Source organism: Ursus maritimus, unplaced genomic scaffold (assembly GCF_017311325.1).
Source record: "Ursus maritimus isolate PB19 unplaced genomic scaffold, ASM1731132v1 scaffold_35, whole genome shotgun sequence".
NCBI classification, from domain to species: domain Eukaryota; kingdom Metazoa; phylum Chordata; class Mammalia; order Carnivora; family Ursidae; genus Ursus; species Ursus maritimus.
In genome coordinates this window covers 16,598,946-16,612,038 of record NW_024426119.1, presented here as the reverse complement: position 1 = coordinate 16,612,038, position 13,093 = coordinate 16,598,946, and the positions used below count along the sequence as shown (strand labels likewise).

The following is a 13,093-nucleotide window of genomic DNA, read 5'->3' as shown; positions in this document are numbered from 1 at the left end:
CTAGGAAAGGTAGTTATATGTCCAGGAGAAATGGGAGACTTTCTCCATCTCAGCCACCAAATCCTGGTTAATTCTACCTCCCCAGTGTCTCCCTACCCTTTCCTTGCTACTTCGCCTCCAGTGCTACAGTTAGAATTCAAGTTCTCTTGATCTCTTTCTCACCAACTAAATAGCAAAAAAAATCTCCTAACCTTCTGCCTCCAGACTAACCCCTCTGCAGCCAACCCTCAGTGGTGCCAAGGAATCTTCCTAGAATAAAAAGATGAGCATATCCTGCCCCTCCTTACAAATCTTCAGTGACTCTGTGTCCCCTTCTGAACTCCTTAGCAGGACACACAGGGCCCTTCTCCACCAGGCCTCGTCTTCTGCCACTTTGCACCATGAACTCTTTGCTCCAGTCCTACCCAACAGGTCTCCTGCCCACGGCCCTTGTGCTCACCCTTTTTTGCCTTTGCACAGCCTATCCCTTCTGCCTGAATTCCCTTCTCCTTGACCACCTGAGGAGTGCCTCGGCACCCTGCAAGATTCCCCCTCTCTCTGCACGTTTCCAGGTGCCCTCCTAAGTGCTGCTAATTCCTTCTGCCCTCAGCGTGCCCATAATATGTTAATTCTTGTATTGCTCAGGGTCCTGACAGGACAGGAAGACTGAAGATACTTAGATGAAGGGACTATTTATGAAGGTTTGGGCAGTTCTGAGAGAAGTGAACAAGGGACAATGGTGTACTCTGGAGCTAGCCCACTGGAAGCTGTTACCAGCCTGGAACTGAAGAGGCAGAGGGAGGAAGCCAGGAGGACAGACAAAGGGGGGAGCTGTAAGCTGTGGCCTTTGCTAGGGGAATGCTGCCAACTACCAAGCTGCAGCCTGGCCAGGAAGGAACGAAGGTCCTGACCTCTTTGTTCTTCCAGTCTCTCATCCCCTACTACCAGTGCCCAACTGGTCAGAACCGACTGGAAGCTAAGGGGTAAGGAGCCCGTGGATGCTGACCGTCAGCTTCCCAAGGGCACAGAGTGAGGTGGAGACAGAGGAGAGTAATCTAAACGGGCAAATGGAGACTATCCAGCACAGCTCATTACGCATCTCTTATAGTACCTAACACATTCTATTACAGTTATTCATGTATATCTCTTTCCACCAAATTAGGAGTTCCCTAAATACACGGTTTTTTATTTTTCTGAATTATCGATGCTTAGCACAACCTTTGAAAGTTGCTAAAGGGTAGCTTGGGTGGCTCAATCAGTTAAGCATCTGATTCTTAATTTCAGCTCAGGTCATGATCCCAGGGTCCTGGCATCGAGCCCCGCATCGGGCTCTGTGTTCAGCAGGGAGCCTGCTAAAGATTCTCTCTCTCCCTCTCTCTCTGCCCCTCCCTCTGCTCAGCTCTTTCTCTCTCTCAAATAAATAAATCTTAAAAAAAAAAAGTTGCTAAAAATGAAGGCTGCTCTTATAATATTTAAATGCAAGATTCAACTGACTTTATATAAACTTGTAGGCTACAGTGGCGGCAAAACCGTTTCCTAGAGCCGTCTTATATAGAGCACAGAGTTCTGTTCCATCTTTCTAACCCGCCTTTTCTCATTTCTCAGCCCAACAGGTAGGACTCGTGAAATCTCGATGCCTTCCAGGAACTATACCCCTTACACACGGGTCTTGGAGTTAACCATGAAGAAAACTCTGACTTAGGCACGTGGAGACACACACTTTGTACAGATGGACAAAGGCCCTAGAACCATGCGGCTCGACGTCTGGGAAGGGTGGCTGCTGCTTCCCCCTATACAAGTCTCAGCTAGAAAGGAGACTGAGGTTCTGATTTACTTCTAAAACATGAAGGAAAAGTGAGGTGAAAGGGGAGGGCAGGAGAGAGAGCTTCTGAGGTCATATTTCAAACACCCAACCATGCTTTACTGGGCCATCATTAGCTTTCCGAGTAGACACTGAAATTCTGTCAGGAGAATTCCCTCACAGTTTATTTTCTGGTTTACTAGCCTTCGGTTGGGAGGAAAAAGGGCATTAATTTGAAATTTCATGTTATTCACGCCAGGATCATTTGTTACAGCATGAAGGTTTTATTCGCCCATAAAAGTATTAGAGGCAATGTTTCTCTGGTGCCCAGAAGCCCATCTACAGGCGCAGGGGCACCTGGGGAGACCTGACCCTGCCAGGGAAGGGTGTTCTCTCCTCTTGGTGCCCAGGATCTCTGTGAGGCTGTGGGAGCCACGGGTGGAGCCTGGCCTCCTGCGGGCACAAGTGCCTCATTCTGATGTGCTAATCCCTTGGTTTAATTTGTGCCTTATGCCTTCATGGGTCTCACTAAAATCAGTGTATTTATTGCACCTGTGCTTTTTTTTTTCTTTCTCACTTTAACTGAAAGAGAATTTATGTATGTTATGGACATGTAATCATTTAATGTTTTCAGTATCAATTGGTGTTTTTGTTAAATGAATAATTTGTTCATGCATGCTCTACTTTGATATTATAACCTATGTCACATGTTGAATAAATGCCATATATTTTGTTCTACCTACGTTGTCTCTATTTCATCCATGACCAGGTAGAAGGGGTAGACAGCAGAATGGGGCTTGGGAATGTCCAAGTCCGGGCACAGTGATCTTTCCATCGGTACAGTCCATAGAAGCATTTATAAACCATAAGATAGTGTGTGTGTGTGTGTGTGTGTGTGTGGGTGTTTAAACCCTGAAATTTATCTAGTTAACTCTAGTATTACATAGTAATTTTATCTTCCTGAAATGAGTTTTGTATGCAAGGTTTTGTGCTAAATAAAAAAAATAACATCCTATAATAATGCCTCTATCAATATTTTCATTTCAATCCTTCTTAGCTTTCTTAAAACACACATACTATTTATTTTGTTTTGTTTTTAAAACACATATGGCACTATACTGAAAAGCAGAATCGTGATATTTAGGCATGTGGGCTCTGGAGACTGAGCTCAGTCACTAGTGCGTGCTTTGGGCAAGTTATAGAACCTCTTCAAGCCCCTATTAGATGGGATCTTAGCTGGAGTTGGTGGGAAAATTTAAATGAGTTAATAACCATGAATTCTAAAATAGTGCTTGGCACACAGTAGGCACTTAATCGATGCTATCTCATTACATACTTTGTAACCCCTTTTCACTTACTATATTGTGATCACTCAGTACAGATATGGATATGCAGATCTAGGCCACTGTTTCTTAGTTAACTGGATTCCGTATTACCGATGTACGATAATTGACTCGACCTATCCACTCATGTTGGAATTTTGGAGCTTGTCTTTACTTTTTTAAGCAGTCCTCTGATGAATCATCTTGTACATACACCTTTGTACACTTGCCTAATATTACTTTCTCAGGATAAATTCCTAGAAGAGGAATCGCTGTGTCGGGTCAAAAATTATGCAAACTTAAGTCTTTCGGTGCATGTGGTCCAACTGGTCCTATTGAAATTGGTGTCCATGTAAATTCTTACAACAAGATGAGAATGGGGTTTCCTGACCCCTTTGCCAACACTGGGAATGAGAAATGAAAGAGTGAATAAAGTTGCTTGCTTTAGGCAGACCTGTCCCCCAAACAGGCAGTGAAAAAAGTTCCTTCAGGATATTGCCTTTGGATCCCTGAGCTGAGGGACTGTGCAGGTGTGAGCTGCAGGCCTGTAGGCATCCCCAGGGCCCAGAGAGAACATGGGCAGCAAACAGGAAACAGGCCTGGGCTTTGAGGGAGTGGGCTTTCCCCCAGGATCCTGGAATCAGAGAAGGCCTGCTGCTTAGTCAGAGGCAAAGAGCCAGCCATGGAGACAGAAAAAAATTCAGGCCATGTGACTGAGTTTGAGTCTGGGTGGGACCTGTCCCAGAGGGCAGATTTCAGGCCTGGCAGGGCAAGAGGGACACTGGGGAACTGCTTGGAGTTGCATGATACGACATGCCCTCCTCCCACTAGAGGGTGTACCAACCAAGGCTGGCCCCTGAGCTGGTGTTGAGTCTACCCTGGGAACCCTCTTCCTCCCCAGTAAATGCTATCTTCCTGCTCCAGGAGCTCTAGGGTGGTCCCCCAAGGACAAGAGGTGGGGTGGGGGCGTGTGACAGGAAGGGCAGGATTCCTTCCTGTCTTGGCTCAGGCCACATCAGACCATAGCACTCTTCTTGATAATCCAGACTCAGAGGCCCAATTCATTTCAACCAGCGCATGCCCGGTGCTGCCTGCCAGATGCGGGGAAGACAGGTATGTGCACCTTGAGACCCTCTCCTCTCCAAAACTATTGCCAGGGAGTCTGTTTCCTCCTGACCTCTACTGTCTCTGAATCCCAGGGGGACTTTTTACCGAGGCTTCTCTTGTCCTCTTATATCTAATGACTGATCATCATGTCCATTTCCTGTCTCTCCCATGATGTGAGCTCCTTGGGGGTAATTTCCCATAAAGGAGGAGACTCATTCCAAACGTCGATAATCATGAAGAAATCTACAAAGGGAAAGTCTTCCAGAAAAAGGCCTGGCTGGGGAAATACAGGAGACCAAGAGTTACTGAGTTAGGCCCAGCATATATCCACTAAATCCTTGCAACCACTCATTCTGTGTGGGAGATGTTACTAGTGCTATTTTGTGGACAAGGAAACTGAAATTCAAAGAGATGAAAATTGTCTGAAACCACGCGGGCCTGATTCCAGAACACAGGTGGAAAGCCTGGAGTCGGTCTCAATCCTGCCACTAAGTCACAATACCCGTTTGGTCAGGCCTGCTTCAGGCTCAGTGCTCCCATAAGCAGTTTTGCCTAGAAATGAAATTACATTCCCCTCATAGGCTGGCTGTGCAGATCACGTGAGAGAGCGTGGAAAACCTTTCCAGCACTGCCCCAGAGACATGCCCGCAGCTGATACCTGCCATTATTACTACAATTACTGGGAAGGAGGTCTAAGGATTGCAAATCTAAGGATTTCCTCCTATTGGACACAGACTAGAGACTCAATGAATACTAGTGAGGGGGATTGTGCAGGAAGGAAACAGGGAAAAAAATGTGCCTGGATAAACAGATTAAATAAACTGCAGTCTCCTTTTCCTCATATGCGAATTTGAGGATAACCCATTTGAATCTGTCAGAGAAGGGAAAACCCCAAAGGGAGGCTGGAGATGCGTTTCTGGAAAGTGAGGCCAGAGGCAAAAAGACCAGAGAGAGACTAGCCACCAAATTTTCGGGTAATTTGTTGGACAGGATTAGATTACTAATACATGGTGTAGATTATATTTAGCACCATTTTTTGAAAAGACTACCCATTTTCCCCTGAATCACTTTGGTACCATTGCTGCAAATCAACTGACCATATTTGCATCAGTCTATTTCTGTACTCACTACTTTGTCATATTGATCTACTTGCCCATCTTATTCTAAATAAGGCTTGAAGTCACGGGGCATAGGCTCTCTGACTTTGTTCTTCTTTTTCAAAGTGGTTTTGACTATTCTAGAGCCTTTGCATTTCCATGAGCTTTACAGTCTGTCCATTTCTACCAAAAGCTCTGGGACTTTGACTGGCATTGCAATGAATGGACAGATCACCAAGGACAACACCAAGACTTCACTGCTGAGTGGGAAGCCTGGGTGGCTCAGTCGGCTGAGCATCTGACTCTTGGTTACAGTTCAGGTCTTGATTTCATGGGCCCTGGGATGGAGCCTCCATGGAGCGCCTGGATGGGCTCCTTGCTCAGCATGGAGCCTGCTTAAGATTCTCCTCCCCGGGGCGCCTGGGTGGCTCAGTTGTTAAACATCTGCCTTCGGCTCAGGGCGTGATCCTAGAGTTCTGGGATCGAGCCCCACGTCAGGCTCTTCCGCTGGGAGCCTGCTTCTTCCTCTCCCACTCCCCCTGCTTGTGTTCCCTCTCTCGCTGGCTGTCTCTCTCTCTGTCGAATAAATAAACAAAATCTTTAAAAAAAAAAAAAAAAGATCTCCTCCCCCTCTCCATCTGCCCCTCCTCCCACTTGCACTCTCTCTCAAATAAATAAATCTTAAAAAAAAAAAAAAAAGAGCTCTCTGCTGAGTGTCAGGCCAACTTGGAGCAATATCACAGCCTAGCTAGTAGTACTAGGTCAGATCCTGAATGTTGGGGCTGCTTCTCCCTTCTTCAATTGGAAAGGTACCAGGTAAAAATTTCCATAATGTATTTTGATAAAGGTATAGTATAATCTTTGTGGAATTCCGAACAAAATATTCTAAGAAACATTAATTTGTGCCCAAGGGCCATAAAACTCATGTAATTTGAATGCAATAAAATATAAATAAATAGCAAACAGTTCTTAGGGGTTTTCTCTTAATTTTTCAACACATACTTTCGAGTTTTAACATACAGCATTTACAGCATTCACCTTCCTGAATTAGGGCTGGGAGGGGGTTCAGAAATAATTAGTAGGCAATTTTTTGGCCCTGGGACTTTTCTTGTAAATGTTTTCTTTGGCAGCCATACTCTTGAGAACAGGAAGTTACTCTCTTGTTACAGATTTAAGACTTTTCTGAGCCAAATAACAGAAAGCTGGATTAGTTCTGAAATGAAGAGGGGAAAAAAAAACAACTCTAGGCTCTTGCTGGAGATTAATGACATCTTGCAAATATTTTAATTCTCTCCTTTCCTCTTAACTTGCCACCTCCTAAACAAAACACATTCAGCCTGAAAAAACTTAACTGGTCACTTTGTGGCCCAACCCTAAAATAAAATATCTTTATGGTACCCACGAATTTATTTAAACATTTGGGGGGGTGGGGAAGGAAATTAGGGCTGTCTCAAGTTAACCTTTTTTTGTCCCCAAATCCCCAAAATGGAACTGAAAATAGAAAATATAGTCATAAAGACGCTGATGTTTCCACGGTGATCATATTCATCATTTTCTTTGACTTTTTAAAATGGTTTTTTTTAATAGATAAAAGTATAATGTAAAAAAGTATCATAATGTAAATGTAAAAAAGTATTATAATGTAAAAAATGACTTTGTCTGAAATGCTTACAAATAATTCTTTAGGAAATGTTCAAAATAACAGAATTATAACCTTTGGCTACAGCACTTAATAGTCTGACTATAAAACAAGGCAACTGGTTTCCTCCCAGAAAAGGCTGAGTCTTTTTGAGTTAAAATTCACCATTTACATTGAATTCTACAGGAAAAAAAAAAAGTTGTTATCTCAAATTAATAATCTAGGGGAACATTAATTTTATAAATTATCTGAGAATCATTTGTGGGATTCTTTTTTTATTTGTTTAACGATTTTATTTATTTGAGAGACAGTATGCAGGAGGGGCAGAGGGTGAAAAGAGAGAGAGATTATGACCTGAGCCAAAATCAAGAGTTGGACGCTTAACTGACTGAGCCACCCAGGCACCCCATTTGTGAGGATTTGTAAAACACAGAAGACCTTACGAAACTTGACATCTGGAGGTAAAGAACACTCTCCTATAACAAGTGTATATCTTGTACTAGCGAGCTAGGAAGTTTCCGTGGGATTAATTATAGCCTTGCAGAAAAGAAAAATGTTGGGCAAACTTCTTCATTTACACTTGCATGACACACCCAAACTCAAATGCTCTTGTGCCCAGGGTCTGCACAGAGGTGCAAAGGGTCTGGTGTAGGATAACGGGTGAATGGTTGTTGGGGGAATGTTCACCCAGATGATAAGTACATGCCCATCTTAAAGTCATTCAAATTCATGATTTTGAGACTCGGTCCTGCCAAAAAAAAAAAAAAAAATCCATCTGTAGACTGGATGTGGCCACAGACCCACAATTTGCAACCCTTTATTTAAATTATGTAATTTTTTTCCTATGCATTATAAAAAAAAATACTTATTCCTTCAAAGCACCTTTTTCTCTCGTCTGCTTGAAATGATGTTCCTCCCACATCATTCATTATACTATGCTTGTCTTCTATTTTGACAACTTCAGGGTTTTTTTTAAACCTCATAAACAATCTTAAATTACTCAGAACTGTCATCCACTAGATATAAAAATTAAATTAAGCCCAAGAATTCTAGGTGATGGAAGACACTATCCAGTTCCAGAAGATACGGGCAAGTATGGGAGTACAGCAAGGGTTGATAAAACCTGAAACGTCATCAATGTTGGATGAGTATTTATTTAAAGGGAGCTACCTGCTTCCTGGTTTACTGCATACCAAATATTTCTTCTCAACATTTATGGGCTTAAATAGATGCAGATGTTGCCAAAGAATGTATCATAACATTAATCATCCTAGAATCATATAATTTAAGCGTTGAAAGCCATCTTGGAGTTTGTCTGGTTCAATACCCTCATTTAAAACCGGAGAAAATGGAGACCCAGAGAAATTAATGGACTGGCCACAAAGTTAGCGGTACGTAAACCCTCTCCCTGCAAAAACACAGTTGGGGATTGACAACCACCCCTTCAGTTCTCGAATCTGGATCACCCTCACTGTCCTATATACTAGGCTTAACTATTTTCGCCTCCAAATTTTTAGGAAGAAAATCAAGGGCTTTTTCTTTTTCTGAATAATTCTCCCGACTATATATTCCATGGGCGTCCCTTGCGCCTCTCCCCTAACATCCCCTAGCTGAAGCTTTTCAGAGTTGTGTTCTTTTTTGTGCAAGACAGTACATTAAAGGTGACCAGACACTTGATTCTGGCCAGGTCTCGTGAGAGGAGACACGTAGTCAGCTTTCTCTAACTCCAGCCTCCCGCTGGCCACCAGTGTCTTTATTTCATAGCCTCTGACAGACATCAGACTCCAAAGAGTGAGATACATGGTGTGCTGTCGTTGTGGTAGAGGCCTGGTTCTTCTTTCCCTCCATGGAAGGCACAACTCTGAACTCCCTCCCCTGTAACACTTGAAAGGAAAGGAAATTATACCATCTCACCCTTTTGTGACTTTGCAAATTACCTCCCTTACTCTCCTTTTCTATTTTCTGGTAAATATATGTGCAAACCATCTTTCCTCGAGCACAAGTGTAAACACACCTATCTGAGTCTATTTTTTAATGAAGTAATTTTATAGCCATCTTTTGGGACACAGTGTACTCCCAAGTCTTATGAAAGATCTTTGACAAGGTCCATGCACATACAGGAGGTCTGCCCTCCAGCATGGAATTTGAACCAATTCCAAGCGAAGTTTGGTTCTGACATTCTTCCTTTTTGCCTGCTCTCCGTATCTTCCCAATCCTGGATAGGAGGTCCTCTGGGGTCTTCCTGCTATGTAAACCCTGTTGTAATACTCTCTGTGGTCTACTCTTCCTCTCCGATTGCTCGAAATTCTATTTCCTCCCTTGCTCTATCAAATTCCACTCTTTTAGTGTAGGTTATCACCTTCGCTGGCCTTTTGTCAGACAGCTGTTTGGAACCAATTCGTACTCAGGTGTAAATGGCTGATAGGCCACAACCCTTTTAGAAATCTCTATGGTCTCAAAGGAAGATCCTTGTTAACCTAGTAATCTTATTGCTGGAATTTCAGTCCGTGTGTCAAAGGGAAGTGAAATAAGTCAAGGGGAGGGGAAGATATTTTAAATCAAGAGCCTGTCTTGATTCTGACAAGATTCTTTCTCCTAAACTGAGAGGAGGGGCCTCAGCTACAATGTCTATATAGTCTGTACCACAGATCAGTGTATGTGATCTTACAAGAACATTATTTTCTGGTTCTTGAGTTTGTTCATATGAAAAAAATCACAGAAAGATGTTATTCAATCATAATCACATATCTAACCAATAATCCTCATTAAATTTGTTAAAGGTAAAATTACTTGAAATTTTTGAGAATCAACATTTAATTATTTTTCCCCTAAAATATCTCTTCCCACACTATCTCAAACATCATAAAACACTGTGGTGGCCAGAAATGGGAGATTTGTCACCAAATAACACTCAGCCATGTGTAAGTCTGAAGAGAAAAGAATTCTTTCTCTTCAACTTGAACCTTATTTGGCTGGGATTTTCTCACCAGAATCTTCCTATTTTTTTTCCATGGGCAACTGCCCCCTTGATTAATCCCATTTCCCTCAGTCTTAGTTTTTCCAAGCAGCTGAGCAAACAAAGATGCAGGCGTCCATTTTAACGCGCTTCCTCCCTCAAGCCCTCTGGGATGGGCCGTCTGTTCATCCTGTTCATAAACCAACGGCCTGAATGTGCTTGGAGAAAGCAGCAAGGATCTTCTGTCGGGATTAATTTTAATAGGCCACAGTCTGTTACCCGGGAACCACAGCCCTGGTAAATGGCTTTAAATTACTATTTGCTGATAAAGAGGGAGATAGGAGTTGAAAATTTGGTTCCTCATTTCAAACAGTTTGGATAACTAATGCAAGAATTTACTTTTAGTGTGGAGTACATGCACTTTACAGCCTAAGCCCCTGGGTAGCTGAGGAAAATCTTTTGTTGCAGTGGGATCACAGTAAAATACAAAGAGGGAAAATGTGACATTTTGTAGAACAGAATTTTAGAGCTGGAAGGGAAATGAAGAATTTATCTGGGAATTTCTCAGCATAAGGCTTCCGATGAAGCTTTTGTTTCTGATTTCTGTGCAGAGAAACTTTATCCCTACTGTCCCTTCCACTGTTCTGTCTCCCTCCCTACCAGTTCCTTTCTTTTCCTTTTTTTCACTCTGCTTTTTTCATGCCTGATTCCACTTCCCTTTGCCTTCTGTATTTCTCTCCCCTAACTGGCCAGGCTCCTGCCAGTTATTTGCGAAGTTCTGTGCTAAGGGACAGACAGATGAGGCTGCAGGACGAGTGGCAGGAGGTCCCAGCACTCGTGCCTCCCTCTGCAAAGTGGGGCTAGTCTCCAGTGCTCTACTCACCCGAGAAAGCAGTGTGGGGACTGACCGGAGGAGCAGGTTTGATGAACGGTACACAGATGTCAGCCATTACTGTTCAATGAAGTCTAAGGTTTACCATTCTTTATTAATTTTTCATCAGCTGTGGCTGCTATGGTTTAAAGTTCAGCATGTGCCATTCCCAAATGAATGCTTAAAAAAAAAAACACACGAAAGAAAATAAAATTTGCTTCAAACTTGTTTATGACTCTTGGTTCCCATGTCTTCCTCACATGCCCAGTACATAGCAAGTGGCACAGCAAAGGCCAGCCTTCCCTCTCCTCAGTCAGCCCTCTTCCCCTGAAGTCATGACGGACCCTTGATGTTCCTAACAGTCTGATGCTCTCGGGCTCTGTACCAGTCAGGGTTCGTCAGAGAGACAGATGCAGTAGCACATGTGTGTAGATAATCATGGGAGCCAATTCCTTAAAATGAATCTCAGAAAAAGGGATTGGGCTCACGTGACAATCCCTGCAGGTAGGCAGCAGGCTGGAGAGCCAGAGGAAAACTGATGTGGGAAACAAAGGCAGAAGAAAAATGATTAAATTTCCTTACTCTCTACAGCCCATTGACAGACAAGCCCTTGAAACAGGCAGAGTGACATTCCTCTAGGGACTCAACCACCTCAACGTTCATACTTTACTAAGTGCAAAAGGCAATCCTAGCCTGACCTCCCCCACCCCCACCCCACCAACTAGGATCCTGTAAATCTACTTTAATGTATAACAATTCCTTCGGAAGCTTCCTTTATCTCGAACCCCCCCCCCCAAGATACATGTTGGCAATCATCCCCCAAGCATATGGCCCACCGATATACATCTGAAGGGTCTCATGACTAAGGTTTCATTAGACAGTAATAAATGACCTTTTCCCAACAATAGCTAGCCCCCTCAAAGTCCTGGAAACCTTGCTTCCAAAATTCCTTAGAGACTTACGCTATCCCTAACCCTCTCCCAACTTGAGGGTATATAATGGGCCACTCCTCATGACCCCGGTGCAGCTCTTTCTGCCCACGGGTCCTGTCCTCGTGCTTTAATAAAATCACCTTTTTGCACCAAAGACATCTCAAGAATTCTTTCTTAGCCGTCAGCTTTGAACCCTAACATCTTTCCTACATCACATGGCACCCGAACGTGGGGCTTTGAGTCCAGAAGCTCATCTGGACTCTGAGCCGCAGTGCAAACTTGGTGAGTACTTTCTCTCCTCTCCCATTATTCTCATTCCAGGGGCTCTTCAAGGAGTACGGTCTTACTGGAACACCTTCCTGCCGACTCCTCAGGCTGCAATCCTCTAGCCCCATGGTTACTCTGCGGGGAGGAGAAAGACTCCCTTTTGGTGGGAAGTGAGTACCCTCGCCAGAAAGATAATAAGACCTAGAAACCTGACATCCTCTTTTTATTCCTGTCCTTATACAAAGTTGTCTGTCTTGGGCATGGGACAGCCACCTAAGTGACTAGCACAGCTGCCAATCTTAAGACTCCCATGCAAGGTTTCCTCCTGATTGATCTAATGTGATCCCCTTCACATCCCTGGTCTAGCTGCTTCCGGCCACGGGGACTCCACTGGGAGCTGGCCAAAACCAGTACCCGACTGAATTAAAACCCAACAGGGACCATTTCCTAGGGAAGTTGGCTGTAAAGACCACGGGTATTGGGATATCACTTAGATCATGATGGATTTCCATCTTTACTGTTTTCTGTCAATGTCCTCTACTAACTATTAAAGATACAAAATTGGGTAATTTTCCCTTGTAAAAGTTTTCTAGTATCTCCCATGGGTTAAAATGGCAGGGCAATATGCAACCTTCAGAGCATATGATGGCACAGCATGGGTATTTCAGTCCATTCACCAGGCACCTATCGGCAGCCTAGGATGCGATGGGGTTGGGGAGAGACGCTGGCATCCCTCCTATGGGCCTTTTATGGCAGGAATGCCTTCACGGGAAGGCAGGATTGTGATCAATAGCGATGTCTTGCTTAAGGGACGCCTCCAGTCGCTTTTGACACACGGGAACCTCTGACATATCCTTCGTGGGACGCCACCCAGGAGTCAGGGGGATGCTGTAATGGACATTCTTTACTTTTCTGGGAGCATGGCCTCAGTAGGCTTCTTTGGTCCCCAAGGATTCTCTCTTGGGGTGCCTTTTAACCCACTGGAAACAATTCAGATTGCAAAATTTAGGCAAGGACTGAGCTCCTTTAACACTGCATGGCCTCAGAGTAGGATCTGTCACTTAGATCTCCTCTGCAGGAAACAGGGCAGAATTTGTTTGTCTGAATGTGTCTGGTTAGCAA

At 43.8% G+C, this 13,093-nt stretch overlaps 1 protein-coding gene across 1 annotated transcript in view; it reads left to right on the top strand.

Moving 5' to 3' along the window:
• Window positions 1-2,518, top strand: part of LOC103676852 (myocardial zonula adherens protein) — an 85,587-nt gene extending 83,069 nt beyond the window's left edge. The window contains exon 13 of the mRNA XM_040620596.1: window positions 1,585-2,518. Within this exon, the coding sequence (XP_040476530.1) occupies window positions 1,585-1,681 (97 nt within the window). The 3' untranslated portion in view covers window positions 1,682-2,518. The remainder of the gene's footprint in view (window positions 1-1,584) is intronic.
• Window positions 2,519-13,093: the final 10,575 nt, after the last annotated feature.